The sequence below is a fragment of the Macaca thibetana genome, chromosome 15 (genome assembly GCF_024542745.1).
Source record: "Macaca thibetana thibetana isolate TM-01 chromosome 15, ASM2454274v1, whole genome shotgun sequence".
Taxonomy (NCBI): Eukaryota; Metazoa; Chordata; class Mammalia; order Primates; family Cercopithecidae; genus Macaca; species Macaca thibetana.
In genome coordinates, this window is record NC_065592.1 from 10487579 (window position 1) to 10505383 (window position 17805).

Consider the following 17805-nt stretch of genomic DNA (forward strand, 5'->3'; position numbering starts at 1 on the left):
AGCTTATCCCCATGTTGGGTGGAAGGCTGGCTAGTGACCATGATGGCCCGTGACCCTTCCAAGACTTAATTCTATGGTTCTGCCAAATTCACATTAGTATAATTAATGGTTAAAAATAAAAAGTTAGGCTGGGTATGGTGGCTCATGCCTGTAATCTTAACACTTTGGGAGGCCAAGGCAAGAGGATCACTTGCATTCAGGAGTTTGAGACCAGCCTGAGCAACATGGGAAAATGCTGCCTCTACAAAAAATACAAAAATTAGCTGGGCATGGTGGTGCACACCTGTAATCCCAGCTACCTGGGAGGCTAAGTGGGAGGATCGCTTGAGCCTGGGAGGTCAAAGTTGTGGTGAGCTGTGATTGTACCACTGCATGCCAGCCTGAGTGACAGAACAAGATCCTGTTTCAAATAATACGTAAATAATAAAAACTTGGCTGCTGGGCAAACGTCATCAAGACCCCTGAGGCTGTGTCACAGGCACAATAAAATAAAATAAAAAGTTGGCTGGGTACAGTGGCTTAGGTCTGTAATCCCAGCACTTTGGGAAGCCAAGATGAGAGGATTGCTTGAGCCCAGGAATTCAAGAGTCAGCTGGAATAGGCATGAATACCAGCGAAATATTTGTTTCTATCATTCCCTTGTGGGGATGTGAGACTTCAACAAGTAATAACTACTCTTTTTTTTTCTTTTCCTTTTTTTTTTTTTGAGGCAGTCTCACACTGTCGCCCAGGCTGGAGTGCAGTGGCGCGATTTTGGCTCACTGCAACCTCCGCCTCCCGGATTCAAGTGATTCTCCTGCCTCAGCCTCCTGAGTAGCTGGGATTACTGGTGCCCACCAGGTGTTGGCCTGGCTAGTTTTTTTGTATTTTTAGTAGAGACGGGTTTTCAACATGTTGGCCAAGCTAGTCTTGAACTCTTGACCTCAGGCAATCTGCCCGCCTCAGTCTCCCAAAGCACTGAGATTACAGGCGTGAGTTGCCACACTCAAACCCTCATTTAAAAAAAAATTTTTTTTTTTATTTTATAAAAAACAGAGATGGGGTCTTGCTATGTTGCCCAGGCTGGTCTTAAACTCCTGAGCTCAAGCAATCCACCCACCTTGGCCTCCCAAAGTACTAGGATTACAGGCGTGAGCCTTTGTATCTGGCCAGTAATAATTCTTTGAACATCAAAAAAATTCATCCAGTTGAAGCTCCAGATCAGACAGGCTTGTGCTCTCTCACTCTCTATTTGTATCTATTTTGAGACAGGGTCTTGTTCTGTTACCCAGGCTGAAGTGCAGTGGCACAGTCTCTGCTCACTGCAACCTCAGCCTCCCAGGCTCAAGTGATCCTCCTGCCCCAGCCTCCCAAGTAGCTAGACTACAGGTGTGGGCCACTATGTCCAGCTAATTTTGTTGTTGTTGTTGTTTCTGAGATGAAGTCTCACTCTGTCTCCAAGGCTGGAGTGCAGTGGCATGATCTCAGCTCACTGCAACCTCTGCCATCCAGGTTCAAGCAATTCTCCCTCAGCCTCCCAAGTAACTGGGACTACAGAAAGGCATGCACCACCACGCATGGCTAAGTTTTATATTTTTAGTAGAGACAGGGTTTCACCATGTTGGCCAGGCTGGTCTTGAACTCCTCACTTCAGGTGATGCGCCTGCCTCAGCCTCCCAAAGTGTTGAGATTACAGGCACGAGCCACTGTGACCGGCCAATTTTTGTATTTATTGTAGAGACAGGGTTTCACCAAGTTGCCCAGGCTGGTCTCGAACTCCTGGGTGCAAGCCATCTGTCCACCTTAGCCTCGTAAAGTGCTAGGATTATAGGCATGAGCCATTGTGGCCAGCTTCGTATATTCTTTTTTTTTTCTTTTGAGACAGAGTCTGGCTCTGTTGGCCAGGCACATGTCAGCACGATCTTGGCTCACTGCAACCTCCGTCTCCAGGGCTCAAGCAATTCCCTGCCTCAGCCTCCCACATAGCTGGGATTACAGGTGTGTGCCACCATGCCTGGCTAATTTTTGTATTCTTAATAGAGACAGGGTTTCACCATGTTGGCCAGGCTGGTCGTGAACTCCTGACCTCAGGTAATCCACCTGCCTCAGCCTCCCAAAGTGCTGGGATTACAGATGTGAGCCACCGCACCTGGCCCTGTTCTTATTTGTTACTTGGTTTTAGGATCAGGGTATGGGACTGCATCTTTCCAAATATCAACTCATTTAAAAAAAAAAAATCTTCTCAGCTGGACATGGTGGCTCACGCCTGTAATCCCAGCACTTTGGGAGGCTGAAGTGGGCGGATTGCCTGAGGCCAGGAGTTCGAGACCAGTCTGGCCAACATGGTGAAACTCCATTTCTACTAAAAATACAAAAAAATTAGCCTGGCGTGGTGGCATGCGCCTGTAATCTCAGCTACTTGGGAGGCTAAGGCAGGGAATTGCTTGAACCAGGGAGGTGAAGGTTGCAGTGAGCTGAGATTGCGCCACTGCACTCTAGCCTGGGCGACAGAGCGAGACTCCGTCTCAAAAAGGAAAAAAAAAAAATCTTCTCAAGAACAAGCATGGTGGCTCATGCCTGTAATCCCAGCTACATGGGAGGCTGAGGCAGAGAACTGCTTGAGCCCAGGAGGTGGAGGTCTCATTGAGCTGAGATCACGCCACTGCACTCCAGCCTGGGTGACAGAGCAAGACTCTGTCTTGAAAAAAAAAAAAGTATTCTAGTTGACTTGATGATTATGACTTTGAGCCAGGGACCGATTATGCAACAATATAACACAATTAGTTTAATACATGAATTTAATCCAACCTGCGAAAAGCATTTTTCTTTTCTTAAAGGGCCATTACATTATAGCAAATAATGTCTATCTCTTGGAAAGGAGCTTTCTTCTGTAGACTATCTTATCTAAGTCTGGCTCTTTTGATAAACATCCACAAATGGCCAAACATTTAAAAGGTATAGAGTTCAACAGTCTGTCTGATTAAGCAATACCAACTTGACATTACTGATCTCCATTCAATAATTTCAAGTCAATAGGGATTGCCTCATGTGCATTGCTCAGGTCCGGGAGAGAAACAGGGGAGTGGATTCTTGTTCTTTGACAGGGTCAACTGTGGATAATCTTGAAGCCTATACTTTGGGAGCAAAATATGTGGTTCTAAGTGATCTCTCCTCCTCCTTCTCAAGTTCCCCCAAAAGAACTTGAGAATTCTCTTCATGTTCCTGAAAAGAACTGCGTTAACGAGGAGAGGAGCAGGAATCAGAAGATGGTTCCAATTCCTTCTCTGGTCCAACTTCCTAGCAATCAAATGATCTTTGACGTTGTTCCATTGTCTTTTTGAACCATTGTTCCTTCCCTAGTAAAATGGAGTAAAAATAATTTTACTGACTTGCTTACTTCACAGGTTTTTGTGAGGCTCAAACGAGATGGTGTGGATGCCAGTCTCTAAATGAACAAACTGCAGCTCATCTAGAACCTCACCTGCAATAAACACCAGCCCCTTACAAGAGCCCAAAAGCCTCAGCTGAAGAGACAACTGTTTACATGTAACACAGCTTGCTTTCTTCCTCTAATTGGCTGCCTGAGCTCTAACCTATGTTTTAAATTTGTTTTAAGACCCAGATTTTATTTGGTCACATGAAAATGCCTTAAATAGGCAATCTATAATTAGCTCTGGCTGAGTCTCATCTCCCCAAGTCACTACTGTAGTCGTCATCTTTTTGCTTTCTTCTTTAATGAACTCTTCCCTTTTTTTGTCCCAGAACAAGCTTCTCGCTTACATGCCCTTTACAAAGAAAATTTCCCTGGCTGGCTGCCATCGGTTTCTCTGCCCACTTCCATTTTAAGCAATTTTTTATGACTGTCCCATCTCTTTTCAAACAAAGGCAGACGGCAAAACTTGCTGGTTTACTTTTAAAGAAAACTTGACCCAGACTGTTATAAGCTAAGAGGCTTTGTGAAGTCACATGGCCTGGATTTACCCATCACCCTCTGATAAGCACTCACAGCTGATTCCTTTGCAAACCCAAGCATCTCACACTGGTTTCATATGGGCCATAGGAAGCATCTTCTTCAACATCTATTCCCGCGGCAGATGACCCATTTTGACCCAAAGGGCCCCAGAGTTCTCTTTCGGCTCCAGTTAGCTCTGCAAAGCCACAGCACTGCTTTTTCTGTAGGCAGTTAATACTAATGCTTTTTCTGTAGGCAGTTAATACTAATTCAACAGGAAGTGGTACGGGAGCACAAGAGGCAGGGTGTCTTCCTGTTGCCCAGTTATTTACAAAAAGGCAGATCTTCTCTCCAATACTTCAAACATTCCCCACAGGACTAACATGTGCTCCTTTACAGGTAATGACCTAATAAATTATTTCTGATCTCAAAGCTGTATAACAACTGAATTTGTTCAAAAGCTAAAAAAGTTGTAGAAATACAGTCTATACTGCCCAGTGCAGTTGCTCACGCCTGTAATCCCTGAACTTTGGGAGGCTGAGGTGGGTAGATTACTTGAGGTCAGGAGTTCGAGACCAGCCTGGCCAACATGGTGAAATTCCTTCTCTACTAATAATACAAAAATTAGCCAGGGATGGTGGCAGGTGCCTGTAATCCCAGCTACTCAGGAAGCTGAGGCAGGAGAATTGCTTGAACCCAGGAGGCAGAGGTTTCAGTGAGATCACACCACTATACTCCAGCCTGGGTGACAGAGCGAGACTCCAACTCAAAAAAAAAAAAAAAAAAAATAGATAAATAGACCAGGTGCGGTGGCTCATGCCTATAATCCCAGCACTTTAGGAGGCCGAGGTGGGTGGATCATCTGATGTCAGGAGTTTGAGACCAGCCTGGCCAACATGGTTAAACCCCGTTTCGACTAAAAATACAAAAAAAAATGAGCCGGGTGTGGTGGCGCGCGCCTGTAGTCCCAGCGTGCCTGTAGTCCGAAGGCAGCTGAGGCAGGAGAATCACTTGAACCCCCGAGGAGAAGGCTGCAGTGAGCTGAGACCGAGACCGTGTCATTGCACTCCCGCTTGGGCAACAAAAGTGAAACTCCATCACAGACAAGTAATAATAATAATAATAATAATAATAATAATAGACAAATAAATGAAATACACTCTATACTAAACCCACACACCAAAAGAATAAAGAAGAAATGCTCCATATCAGAGAACTTAGATCTGTCACAGAGTCAAAGATTTTAGAGCCAAAGTGACCCCAAGGGGCTAGGCTCTCTGGTTAACAAAAGTTTTCTTGGCCGGGCGCGGTGGCTCAAGCCTGTAATCCCAGCACTTTGGGAGGCCGAGACGGGCGGATCACGAGGTCAGGAGATCGAGACCATCCTGGCGAACACGGTGAAACCCCGTCTCTACTAAAAAAATACAAAAAAACTAGCCGGGCGAGGTGGCGGGCGCCTGTAGTCCCAGCTACTCGGGAGGCTGAGGCAGGAGAATGGCGTAAACCCGGGGGGCGGAGCTTGCAGTGAGCTGAGATCCGGCCACTGCACTCCAGCCCGGGCGACAGAGCCAGACTCCGTCTCAAAAAAAAAAAAAAAAAAAAAAAAAAAAAAAGTTTTCTTTCAAAACCAGAAAGAAAAATGATCACTTTCTCCTTATTTGCCCCGAGAAATTCACCACTAAAAAAACAGATTAGGATCAATATCAGATGTGCCTCGAATCTCGAGAACGCTGTGACTCTAGTTGAGGCACAAAGCATGGTGTAAACATTTAACATTCTCCCACAGCCAGATGTTCTCAATGTGCCTGGCAGCAATGCCAAGTGGGTAGGTTTGACACAGAAAACCTCTGGGTTTAGCCTTCCTATCTTTTCTTTCCTTTTCTTTCTTTCTTTTTTTTTTTTTTTTTTTTTTTTGAGATGGAGTTTCACTCTCGTTGCCCAGGCTGGAGTGCAATGGCGCAACCTCTGCCTCCTGGGTTCAAGCGATTCTCCTGCCTCAGCCTCCCGAGTAGCTGGGATTACAGGCATGTGCCACCACGCCCAGGTAATTTTGTATTTTTAGTAGAGACGGGGTTTATCCATGTTGGTCAGGCTGGTCTCAAACTCCCAACCTCAGGTGATCCACCCAGCTCGGCCTCCCAGGAAGTGCTGGGATTACAGGCGTGAGCCCCTGTGCCCAGCCAGCCATTCTATCTTTTCAAGTGAGTATTCATCAGATACATACAGGAAAATCTCTAGTTCACAACACTATTTTGTGTAAAACTGGAAACATTTTTTTTTTAAACTAGTCTCTAGCCGGGTGCAGTGGCTCACGCCTGTAATCCCAACACTCTGGGAGGCCAAGGCAGGTGGATCACCTGAGGTTAGGAGCCCGAGACCAACCTGGCCAACATGGTGAAAGCCCGTCTCTACTAAAAATACAAAAATTAGCTGTGTATGGTGGCATGTGCCTGTAATCCCAGTTACTGGGGAGGATGAGACAGGAGAATCTCTTGCACCCGGGAGGCGGAGGCTGCAGTGAGCTGAGATCGCACCACTGCACTCCAGCCTGGGAGACAGAACCAGACTCTGTCTCAAAACAAACAACAAAAAAAACCTTGTCTCTAAATCTCTTGGACTTAACTCAACGATTCTATGTTGCGTAGTGTTACTCTTGGTCCTCCTAGGCTGATCCTAATAGTTACGGCTCAACACCTTGGATGCTGATCCAATAATCTTGTACATGAGTTAACACCTATGTACACCCACCCAACAAATTGATTTAATTCATTGGCGGTTTACCAGATTCTCTTCATACTTGGCTGTGAGATTCTCTAATTGTCGTGTGTACAAATAGAACAAACTAACTCAGCAGAGAAACAGGTTCTTAGGTAAAGTACTCAGGAGTCCTATTCCAGGTTGTAAATCAGGCTAAGCCACAGTAAATGAAATACTTGGGAAAATGGCAGCTACATCTACCAAGTCAGACTGAAGGGGAAGAGACAGAAGGGAAAGAAACAGCCCCTGCTCTGAGGTTCTCATACAGAAAGGCCAGCACTTCTCTTCCTGGCAGGCCCAGGGATGACCATTTCTCTGCGCCCCTATTCCCACACCTCGGCCAAGAGCCCACAACAGTAACAATCTCGCTTTGACTTTCAGAAAAAAAATTCCTCCAGATTCTTTCACTTCATCCACACTCCAACCCGCAGGGATCACGATCCCATTTTCTGGATAAACAGGGCAATGGGGATGAGCCTAAATCATGAGAACTGTCAGTCTTCACCGCCCACGTCCACACGGATCAGCCTGAAACCCCAATACCAATTTTTTTTTCAACTCCCACATGCTCCTGAGAGGAACCAGATCAGGGCCCACGGCTGGCATGGAAACGAGAGGGAAAGGAGGGGGTGCTGCTGGGGACCGATGGATGAACCCATCCATGGGTGAAGGGAGCGTCCAGCTTGGCCTCGAGGTCAGGAAGTGACAAAGGCACACTCCTGAGCCTTCTACTCTGGGGAAAGCCCGGGCAAGAAAGGGCTTTTCACCCATCAGAAAGCCCAGAGGGTGCCCACCTGTGTCCACGAAGAACCCGGCTCAAGCACCCAAAGAAGTCAGGAAAGAGCCCCACTCCCATCAGGGCGTAAGTGGGTGTCCCTCAGTGAGTCAGGGTGCATCCTTCCTCTGGACAGTAGGGATCCCGCGCAGCCCAAGGGGCCGTCCCCCGAGACCTGTCACCAGCGGCCCAGACCTGTCACCCGGCCCTCGAGGGGCTCCCTCCCCGCCGGTGCTGAGGATGCGCGCAGCCTACCCGGAGCTCGCCCTCCGTGCGGTGCAGTCCCAGGCGCCGCAACCCCACCGCCAGGTCGTTGACACACAGGCCGCCGTCCCGGTTGACGTCGAGCGTCTGAAAGAGTCTCCACAGGCGCAGCCGGTGGTCCGGGTCCCCGCAGATAGCGCCGCCGCAGGGGTCCCCCACGGACGCCGGCGACGAGGCAGACGAAGAGGCGGCGGCGGCGGCGTCCGGCGGCGGGGAGGCCACACAGCGGCACAACACACTGCTCACCATCGGGTGCGAGGCAGGGGCTCCGGGCGGTGGCGGGGGCTGGGGCGGCCGGCCGGCGTGCACCGTGCGGAAGGCACGCCAGGCGCTCTGGAGCTGCGAGCGCGGGCTCTGAGACGCCGGCAAGCTGGCGGGAGGGGCGGCTTCCGGGAGCCCCGCCCCTTCGCGCCCCGCCTCACCGGCCACGCCCCTGGCGCACCGAAGGCCAATCACAGGCTCGGATGGAGAGCCGGGAGGGGCGGAGCCTGCCTAAGGGCAGCCCACACCGCCCCGGACTACCCGGATCAATGGGGTGGGCTGGGTCACCCTGTTCCGCCTGGGGCCGATTCAAACTGAGGGAGGCGGGGATTGGCTGAGCCGGGGGCCAAGAGAGAGAAAATCACGCAGCGATAGGCAGGAATCTTGTGATTGGCAGGCGGAAGGCCCCGTGTCCAGTTTCCATTGATGAACTAACTCTGTTTAGACTGCAGGATCTTAAGGATGGGAGGAGCGGTCGTGTACGCAGAGATCGTAGCCTCCGGTGGGAAATAGGATTTGTGTGAGAGCATTTATGAACTGCAGTTGCGGGGCAGAGTTTGTGCCGGTGGGAGGAATTTAAAATTGACTCATGGCTCACGGCCAAAAGCACGAAGTATCCTCAGGAAGCAGGGTTTTGGTAATCTAACTCCCTAAACCATCAATAAAATAGCTGAATTTAACGGCTTAATCGTCTTAATACTGATAATTGAACGACAGAATGATTTTCCAATGGAAGTGAATAAAGGTTAGGTGGGCGGGGCGCTCTGGGCGACAGACACAATTTTAAACCAATGATCAGGCGAATTACAGTAAGTGGGCGTGCTCTGTAGCTGAGCGACAGACCGAAAGAACCAGTGATCGACGTGATATTTGAGCCTCTACCAACCGGGAAGGCGGGTTCTCCCGGAGAAGCGCTGGGAGGCGGGAAGACGGGAAGTGGGCGGATCTCCGCACACCTCGGCGGAAGAGGCAGATTCAGGAAGCCATTACGCCGCTGGCTGGCAGCGGCCGGGCCGGTTGGGGCTGGGCCCTACGCACTTTGCGTAGCGAGGGGGGTTACCAAAGGCCTAGTGCTTGGCCTCGAGCAAGCCTGGCCTATCCCCTGTAGGGGGTGGGTGAGGGGCGAGGCTGAGGGAGAAGAGAAGGAGAATTGGGGCGCTTGAGGGGATTATAATTTCTTTAAAAAGAGGGGAGGGGAGAGGCCATGGCCGTCCCAGCCAAGAAGAGGAAGATGAACTTCTCGGAGCGGGAGGTGGAGATCATCGTGGAGGAGCTGGAGCTGAAGAAGCACCTGCTGGTGAACCACTTCAACGCCGGGGTCCCCCTGGCCGCCAAGAGCGCGGCCTGGCACGGCATCCTGAGAAGGGTCAACGCTGTGGCCACCTGCCGCAGGGAGCTGCCTGAGGTCAAGAAGAAGTGGTCTGACCTCAAGACTGAGGTCCGTCGCAAGGTTGCCCAGGTCCGGGCCGCCGTGGAGGGTGGTGAGGCGCCGGGGTCCACTGAGGAGGACGGAGCTGGGGGACCTGGGACAGGCGGTGGCAGTGGCGGCGGTGGCCCAGCTGTAGCCCCAGTGCTGCTGACCCCCATGCAACAACGTATCTGCAACCTGCTGGGCGAGGCCACCATCATCAGCCTGCCCAGCACCACAGAGATCCACCCTGTGGCCCTCGGACCCTCGGCCACCGCAGCCGCAGCCACGGTCACCCTGACACAGAGTGAGTGACCTCTCCTGCCCAGGCGGCGTGCATAAGTGGGAAGGGTCAGCAAGCTCTGGGGTGGCCTGGGGAAGGTTGGCTGCCAAGGGTCAGAGGTCAGATGGGGGTCTTGGAAGACCATGAGGCCTTCCAAGAGCAGCACCCCAGACAAAAGTGATCTTGCTCTCTTTGGGACTTCCTCAGCACGTGGGCTGGACTTCTGATGTGCTGGATAGCTCACCACTGATCATTGCCACCATGTTTGTCCATGACTTACCTCCACTTGCCGAACTGGGTGGTCCTTGAAGACAAGAGACCGTGTCTGTATCCCCAGAGGATTTTCACAGGGCTCAGCTTGTAGTAGACAGCCAGGCCATATTTGTTAAAAAAATTGATGGGAATAATACTGCCCAAGTGAGACAACATCTGGATTCTGTTTTCAGTGCGGGGGATCTTTGATCAGGTGCTGCTTGGGAGCCTCCTGGTTCCTGGTGTTAATCTACTCCATTCATTCATTCATTCATCAAACATTAGCACTTATTCTGTACCAAACCCTGTGCTGGGCACTGGGATTACCAAGTTGTCTAAAATACAGGCCAGTTATATTCTAGTAGGACAGAGATGACACATATAGGAATAGCTTCACCATCAGTTGGGAAAATCTAAGGCCCCGGAAGAGGAAGGGGGCTTCTTGGTGGCGTGGGGACACATAGCTGACATTGGCATTGAAGGATGGAGGAGCTTGACCTCTCCCACATGTGTGGAGGCCCAAACAGCCCAGCTAGGATCCTTTCCAAGGTTCTCAGCTAGGAATGACAACAGAGCTAACTTTGGTTGGATTTTTTAGTTCAAAGAAGGATTTGTACCCGTGACTGTTACCTCTGCTCGCTTGTGATGGCTGTGAGCTGGATCATTCAGTGGTTCTCAGTGGGGGTTGGGGAAGTTGGGTGGATGTGTGAGTGCCATCCCCTTGCAATGCGTATTTCTCAAGAATACACGGGGGTAGGGTAAGGGGGACAAACACGGGTCCAAGTCAGATGCTGCTCTGGAACAGGAAGGGTAAACGTTTAAGTATCCCATTGACCCAGATGATGAGAGACAGGGAGACATTGACTGGGCACTTAAGCTACCGCTGCCCCATTCCCACCTCCTTTTCTGCTTGACCACAGGGGCCTAGGAAGTCAAGTCAAAGCATCAAAGGACCGGGCACAGTGGCTCACTCCTATAATCCCAGCACTTTGGGAGGCTGAGGTGGGCGGATCACTTGAGGTCAGGAGTTCGAGACCAGCCTGGCCAATATGGTGAAACCCCGTCTCTACTAAAAATACAAAAATTACCCAGGCTTGGAGGCGGGCGCCTGTAGTCCCAGCTACTCGGGAGGCTGAGGCACGAGAATCTCTTGAACCCGGGAGGCGGAGGTTGCAGTGAGCCAAGATCGTGCCACTGAACTCCAACCTGGGCGACAGGGCAAAGAGCAAAACGCCGACTCAAAAAAACAAAACAAAACAAAAAAACCAGAAAGCATCAAAGGAGGTAGGACTAATGTGGCTGCAAAGAGCATGTGTAGAGTCCCACCCAAGATGCCTGCTTCACTGGTACCACAGAGAGCATGTGACCCAGCCTCTGGGGTGCCTTTCTTTTTTTTTTTTTTTGTGAAACGGAGTCTCGCTCTTGTTGCCCAGGCTGGAGTGCAATGGCACGATCTCGGCTCACTGCAACCTCCGTCTCCCAGGTTAAAGCGATTCTCCTGCCTCAGCCTCCCAAGTAGCTGGGATTACAGGCACGCGCCACCACGCCTGGCTAATTTTGTATTTTTAATAGAGACGGGGTTTCTCCATGTTGGTCAGGCTGGTCTCGAACTCCTAACCTCAGGTGATCCACCCACCTCGGCCTTCCAAAGTGCTGGGATTACAGGTGTGAGCCACCGCGCCCGGCAGGGGGTGCCTTTCTTAGCCAGGAGCAGCCCAGCGTGGAGGTCAGGAGCACATTGGGCTCTGCTGTTAGGGAGACCTGGGTTTGCCTCTTGGCTCTGCTGAATAAGCTCTGTGACCTTAGCAAGTCATTCTACATTTATTGGTCTGTTTTCTCATTTCTGGAAGATGAAGATGACAGCACCGACCTCTTGGTGTCATTTTGAGGATTTGTTGAGCTAATGAGTACAAAGTGCCTGACATGTGGTAGTTGCTCTAAAAGTTTTGCTAGTATTAGGATCAACATCTTTGCTTTTGCCAGATCCAGGGCTGGCCCTTTGATTACCAAGTAGATTAAGATTCTGAACCCCTTAGATTCTAGATTTATACCTGAATAGCTATGCAGCCAGGGATGGCCTGGATTTCCCTTTATGTCCCTCCAGGACAGGACTTTATGGCCTCTTCCCCACCCTATACAGCCAGCTGTATTCCTTCCAGAAAGTGACCTCCCTTGGCCTCTGTTCTTTCTACCCCGCAGTCCCCACAGAGACTACCTATCACACGCTGGAGGAGGGCGTGGTGGAGTACTGCACGGCTGAGGCGCCCCCGCCGCTGCCACCGGAGGCCCCTGTGGACATGATGGCCCAGCATGCAGACACATCGGTCAAGCCGCAAGCGCTCAAGAGCCGCATTGCTCTCAACTCCGCCAAGCTGATACAGGAGCAGCGGGTCACCAACCTGCATGTGAAGGAGATCGCACAGCACCTGGAGCAGCAAAACGACCTACTGCAGATGATCCGCCGCTCCCAGGAAGTGCAGGCCTGTGCCCAGGAGCGCCAGGCCCAGGCCATGGAGGGCACACAGGCTGCCCTGAGCGTCCTCATCCAGGTCCTCCGGCCCATGATCAAAGATTTCCGCCGCTACCTGCAGAGCAACACAGCTAACCCGGCCCCCACCTCTGACCCTGGGCAGGTGGCCCAGAATGGGCAGCCAGACAGCATCATCCAGTGAGGGCAGGGGTCAGGCCAGCCTTCTGCCATGATGGGATGAAAACTCCATGGTCTTGTAAGTGGGTCCTGTGATTGGCCTTGGCCTTAGGCCGGCCATGTGCACAGCTCCCTCTTTAATAAACGCTTAGGGGTTGCACTGTTTTTGAGAAGAGGAATTTGTTGGGCTCCCGGGACCCAAACTCTTACTCCCCCTACTTGAGCTGCCTTGCTAAGACCCAGAAGATTGGTTAGCTGGGGGTCACAGGTGCATGTGATGGGACACGTGTTGTCACGACCCCAGGCTTGTGACATGACCCAGCCTTGGTCTTGGACAACTGTAAGGAACAACACAGCGGGCTGTCACTGGGGGCTGTCGCCCAGCCTGGGTCTCTCCTGAGCTGCCCTACCCCAGGTGCCATCCTTTCAAGTAGGGTCATGTCACTGGTGCTGGCAGTTGAGCAATAATATCTTCCTCCCTTGGGAGGCAGTGTGACTTTGCCTAAGGAGGAAACCCCACCCTTTTCTCCTTCTCACTGTGCCTCAGTTCTCAGGGGACTCCAATGACTGTTGTGCTCTCCCCTGACCCCACCCCAGGCACAGCACAGGCCGTTGTTAAGTACTGCGCTGGGACGCCTCCGTAATGCATGCAGTGTGCAGCCAGTCTGGCTCAGGAATACTGTGTGTGATGAGGACGGTTTGGCCACTCTCTGGATTTCCACAGCATCTCTGGGTAGTCCTTTGGTGGTTTGCCCCTAGAGCTTTTGACTCAGGTCAAGCTTTGGATGCTGTAAATTTTCGAGAAAGCCAACTAGTGTGGAAGCTTGCTGCCCCACTGCAGTGGGTCTGAGTGACCTGTTGGCTTTGCGCGGAGGCTTGCTTCTAGCCAGTTGTATTTCTTCTGTGTGTGAACCCCTCCTAGGAAGGCCTCCAGGAGGGCCGCCCTGTGGCCACACCCTTCCTCCTCTGCTGACTCCACATTTCCAAAATTCAGCAAAAAAAAGCCCTGCTGAGCATCACACGCTGGACTCTTCCCCTGCCACAGCCCTCAGTGCCTCCTGTTCTCTTGAGACTCTCTCTGAGTGGCTGAGTGAATCCAAAGCCATTCTTGACCCTGAATGTAGGAGGAGGAAGAGGCGAAGCCAACCTAAGAAGTGGGACCCTGGCCGGGCGCGGTGGCTCAAGCCTGTAATCCCAGCACTTTGGGAGGCCGAGGCGGGTGGATCACGAGGTCAAGAGATCGAGACCATCCTGGCCAACATGGTGAAACCCCGTCTCTACGAAAAATACAAAAATTAGCTGGGCGTGGTGGTGTGCACCTGTAATCCCAGCTACTCAGGAGGCTGAGGCAGGAGAATCGCTTGAACCCAGGAGGCGGAGGTTGCAGTGAGCCTGGATCGCGCCACTGCACTCCAGCCTGGCGACAGAGCGAGACTCCATCTCAAAAAAAAAAAAAAAAAAAAAAAAACACACACACACACCAGAAATGGGACCCTTTGGATTCTGTGCTCAGGGAAGAGCAGGCAGAGCCTTGGAGTGCTGAAGGAGGTGCTGTTCCCTGTTCCATTTTACACTTTCTCTTCTGACATGTCTGTAAGGATTTTACCCAGATGCCATTTGTCTGTTTCATTTTCAGACTTACCATCAATTACCAAGGCCCTTACATCTCCCCAGATCGTTTCCCAAGTTTGCCGATTTGCTGCCGGTGCCTCAGCCACACGTGACCAATGGTTACAACTCAGGGCTCCAGACCTCAGCTAAAAAGTGAAGACGCCGCCCTCCTGGGCAGGAACGTTTAGAATGCTCAGCTCCTCTATTGTGACCACAGGAAGGTGGCCCTGAAGATGCACCGAAGACAGTTTGGAAGTGACTGCTGTAGTGTCAGCCTCTCTGTGGAGGCATTCGTGCAGTGCCAGCTAAAAGGGAGGTGAAGGGGGATATCGGACCCAGCGAGGGAGTTGCTGGAAGAGGGAAAGCTCTTCTCAGTGTGGCTGGAGAACAGCAGCCCAGGAGCTTGGACGCCTCCACTCTGTGCAGTCTGATGGCCCCAGCAAGGTCACTGCAGGGACTTCCCAAGGATTCGGTTTGGTTTTGTTCTGGGGTTGGAAATCTGAGCCAATATTGTGTCTGTTCCATTTGGGTATGAAGAGGAAGTCTGGATCACTTAAACTGACTAGTTATTTCCAGGTCATAATTTTAAATTAAAGACATATCACTTTTTTATACATACATCTCTGTGTCTTTATTGGTTATATATAGAAGAGAACAGGGACTGGCAGACGATGGCCCACACACTGAATCAGGCTTACCACCTATTTTTATAAATAAAATTTTATTGGAACACAGCCACACCCATTCATTTATGAACCTATGGCCTTTTTTTTTTTTTTTTCCACCACCAAAGCAAGAGTTGAGTATTTACAGAGACATCTGGCCCACAAAGCCAAAGGTGTTTACTCTCTGGCCCATTTACAGTAGAAGTCAGTCTATTCCTGGTTTAAGGCAGTGTTTGGGACTTTGAAGAATTACCTGAGGCAGACACCGTGGCTCATGCCTGTAATCCCAGCACTTTGGGAGGCTGAGGTGGGCAGATCACGAGGTCAGGAGTTTGAGGCCAGCCTGACCAACATGGTGAAACCCTATCTCTCTTAAAAATACAAAAATGAGCTGGGTGTGGTGGCACACACCTGTAATCCCAGCTACTCAGGAGGCTGCAGGAGGAGAATCGCTTGAACCTGGGAGACGGAGGTTGCAGTGAGCTGAGATCATGCCATTGCACTCCAGCCTGGGTGACAGAGCAAGACTCAATCTCAAAAAAAAAAAAAGAAAAAAGAAAAAAAAAGAATTACCTGAGGCATTTGTTAAGTGTACCCAATCCCAGGTCTTACTCAAAACCTGGAGGGAGGTCTCTAAGACTATGCATTGTAAACAAGCCCTCAGTAATCCTGATACTTTCTGAAGGTTAAGACATTTTTTTTTCTTTTTTTTTTTTTTAACACAGGATCTGGCCGGGCGTGGTGGCTCATGCTTATAATCCCAGCATTTTGGGAGGCCAAGGCAGGCAGATCACGAGGTCAGGAGTTCGAGACCAGCATGGCCAACATGGTGAAACCCCATCTGTACTAAAAATACTAAAAATTAGCTGGGTGTGGTGGCGGGCACCTGTAATCCCAGCTACTTGGGAGGCTAAGGCAGGAGAATCGCTTGAACCCGGGAGACTAAGGTTGCAGTGAACTGAGATCACGCCATTGCACTCCAGCCTGGGCAACAAGAAACTCCATCTCAAAAAAAAAAAAAAAAAAAAAGACAGGGTCTTGGCCATTTGGCGGTGGCTCATGCCTGTAATCCCAGCACTTTGGGAGGCTGAGGTGAGTGGATCACCTGAAGTCAGGAGTTCGAGACCAGCCTGACCAACATGGAGAAACCCTGTCTGTACTAAAAATGCAAAAATTAGCTGGGCATGGTGCCACATGCCTGTAATCCCAGCTACTGGGGAGGCTGAGGCAGGAGAATTGCTTGAACCTGGGAGGCCGAGATCGCACCACTACACTCCAGCCTGGGCAACAAGAGCAAAACTCTGTCTCAAAAAACAAAAACATGGTCTCACTCTGTCACCTAGGCTGGAGTGCAGTGGCAGGATCACAGCTCACTGCAGCCTTGACCTCCTTGGCTGAATTGATCCTTCCACCTCTACCTCTCGAGTAGCTGGGACTACAAGCATGTGCCACCATACTCAGCTATTTTTTTTTTTTTTAGAGAAGGGGTTTCACGTGCCGGGCGCTGTGGCTCACACCTGTAATCCCAGCACTTTGGGAGGCCGAGGCGGGCGGATCACAAGGTCAGGAGATCGAGACCACGGTGAAACCCCGTCTCTACTAAAAATACAAAAAATTAGCCGGGCGCGGTGGCGGGCGCCTGTAGTCCCAGCTACTCGGGAGGCTGAGGCAGGAGAATGGCGTGAACCCGGGAGGCGGAGCTTGCAGTGAGCCGAGATCGCGCCACTGCACTCCAGCCTGGGCAGCAGAGCGAGACTCTGTCTCAAAAAAAAAAAAAAAAAAAAAAAAGAGAAGGGGTTTCACCATGTTGCCCAAGCTGGCCTACAACTCCTGGGCTCAAGCGATCCTTCTGCCTCTGCCTCCCAAAGTGTTGGGATTACAGTTCTGAGCCACTACTCCAGGCTGGTTAAGAACCTTGGCTCAGAGACTGGAGGACTTAAACTCAGCTGGAATCCGGATCCTGCACCAAGGATGACTGCTTCTCTGGATTTTCTGCTGAGCAGTTGGGAAGTCCTGCCAACCAGGATACTCCTTTAAATAAGACTGGTCTTCTTTCTGGAGGGATCTCAGTATTCCTGGGCATAGCTACCACTCTCACCAGTATTTTGTAACAATAAAACCCAACAATTATTGAACCCCTAGTCTATTGAGGCCTTATAAGCATTATCTCATTGACTCCTTGCAACAGCCCCAGGAAGTCGGCACTAACACTGTTCTGTTTGCAGGTGAGGACACTGAGAATCAGAGAGGTTTAACAATTTGCCTGAAGTGTCCCACAGCTACCTGATTACCCAGTGTAGCCCATGCTGTTAGCTACTGTTCTTAACTACTGTGACCTTGCTGCCAGTAGATTTGAGGTTACCTAGAGATGATTTGAGCCTGACCTGACCTGGAGGAGTGTTTAGCTCAAATGAGACCTAGAGGCAGCTTGTGTTAGTATTCTTTCTTTTTTTTTTTTTAGACAGAGTCATGCTCTGTCGCCAGACTGGAGTGCTGTGGCGCAATCTCGGCTCACTGCAACCTCTGATTCCCTGGTTCAAGCGATTCTTCTGCCTCAGCCTCCCGAAACTTTAATATTTTAAACCCTTTTGATAGCCTTTTGGAAAGGCATGCTTTGTAAACTGTATTTTAGGTGAGAGTACTTTCTTTTTTTGTTTGTCTTGAGACAAGTTCTCGCTCTGTCGCCTAGGCTGGAGTGCAGTGGCACAATCATGGCTCACTGTAGCCTCGACCTCCTGGGCTCGAGAGATCTTTCCACCTCAGTCTCCCTAGTAGCTGGGACCACAGGAACACATCACATGCCCAGCTAATTTTTGTATTTTTTTGTCGAGACTGGGTTTTGCCATGTCAGCCAGGGTAGTCCCGAATTCCTGGGCTCAAGTCATCCTCCCGCCTCGGCCTCTTAAAGTGCGGGGATTACGGTACGAGCCATGGCATCCGGCCAGTTCTTT

General features: G+C 50.7%; 4 protein-coding genes across 11 annotated transcripts in view; 2 read left to right on the forward strand and 2 right to left on the reverse strand.

Annotated features, from left to right (window-relative positions):
- Window positions 1-8098, reverse strand: part of SLC25A25 (solute carrier family 25 member 25) — a 44956-nt gene extending 36858 nt beyond the window's left edge. The window contains exon 1 of one of the 2 annotated variants that reach the window (XM_050760078.1): window positions 7719-8098. In XM_050760078.1, coding sequence (XP_050616035.1) covers window positions 7719-7976 — 258 coding nt within the window. In that variant the 5' untranslated portion in view covers window positions 7977-8098. The remainder of the gene's footprint in view (window positions 1-7718) is intronic. The other variant, XM_050760077.1, reaches the window with a different exon arrangement.
- DPM2 (dolichyl-phosphate mannosyltransferase subunit 2, regulatory) overlaps window positions 1-17805 on the forward strand; it is a 285267-nt gene that overhangs the window by 145400 nt on the left and 122062 nt on the right. The window lies entirely within an intron of this gene.
- Window positions 1-17805, reverse strand: part of BBLN (bublin coiled coil protein) — a 287657-nt gene that overhangs the window by 91591 nt on the left and 178261 nt on the right. The window lies entirely within an intron of this gene.
- On the forward strand, window positions 8945-14805 carry NAIF1 (nuclear apoptosis inducing factor 1). Of its 3 annotated transcripts, none has more exons than XR_007719631.1 (3): window positions 8945-9703; window positions 12131-14126; window positions 14215-14805. XR_007719631.1 is itself a non-coding variant. In XM_050760223.1 (2 exons), exons 1-2 carry the CDS (start codon window positions 9193-9195, stop codon window positions 12601-12603), a joined length of 984 nt encoding a protein of 327 aa, XP_050616180.1. In that variant the 5' UTR covers window positions 8945-9192; the 3' UTR covers window positions 12604-14805. The 3 variants fall into 3 exon arrangements, 1 of the variants encoding a protein (XP_050616180.1); XR_007719630.1 differs by having other exon boundaries at window positions 12131-12657; XM_050760223.1 differs by having other exon boundaries at window positions 12131-14805.

Bases quoted from the DNA above. Each gene is read 5' to 3' on its own strand.
- NAIF1 (XM_050760223.1), top strand. From the start codon at position 9,193: ATGGCCGTCCCAGCCAAGAAGAGGAAGATGAACTTCTCGGAGCGGGAG. The intron at 9,704-12,130 runs GTGAGTGACCTC...TCTACCCCGCAG, and splicing joins CACGGTCACCCTGACACAGA to TCCCCACAGAGACTACCTAT.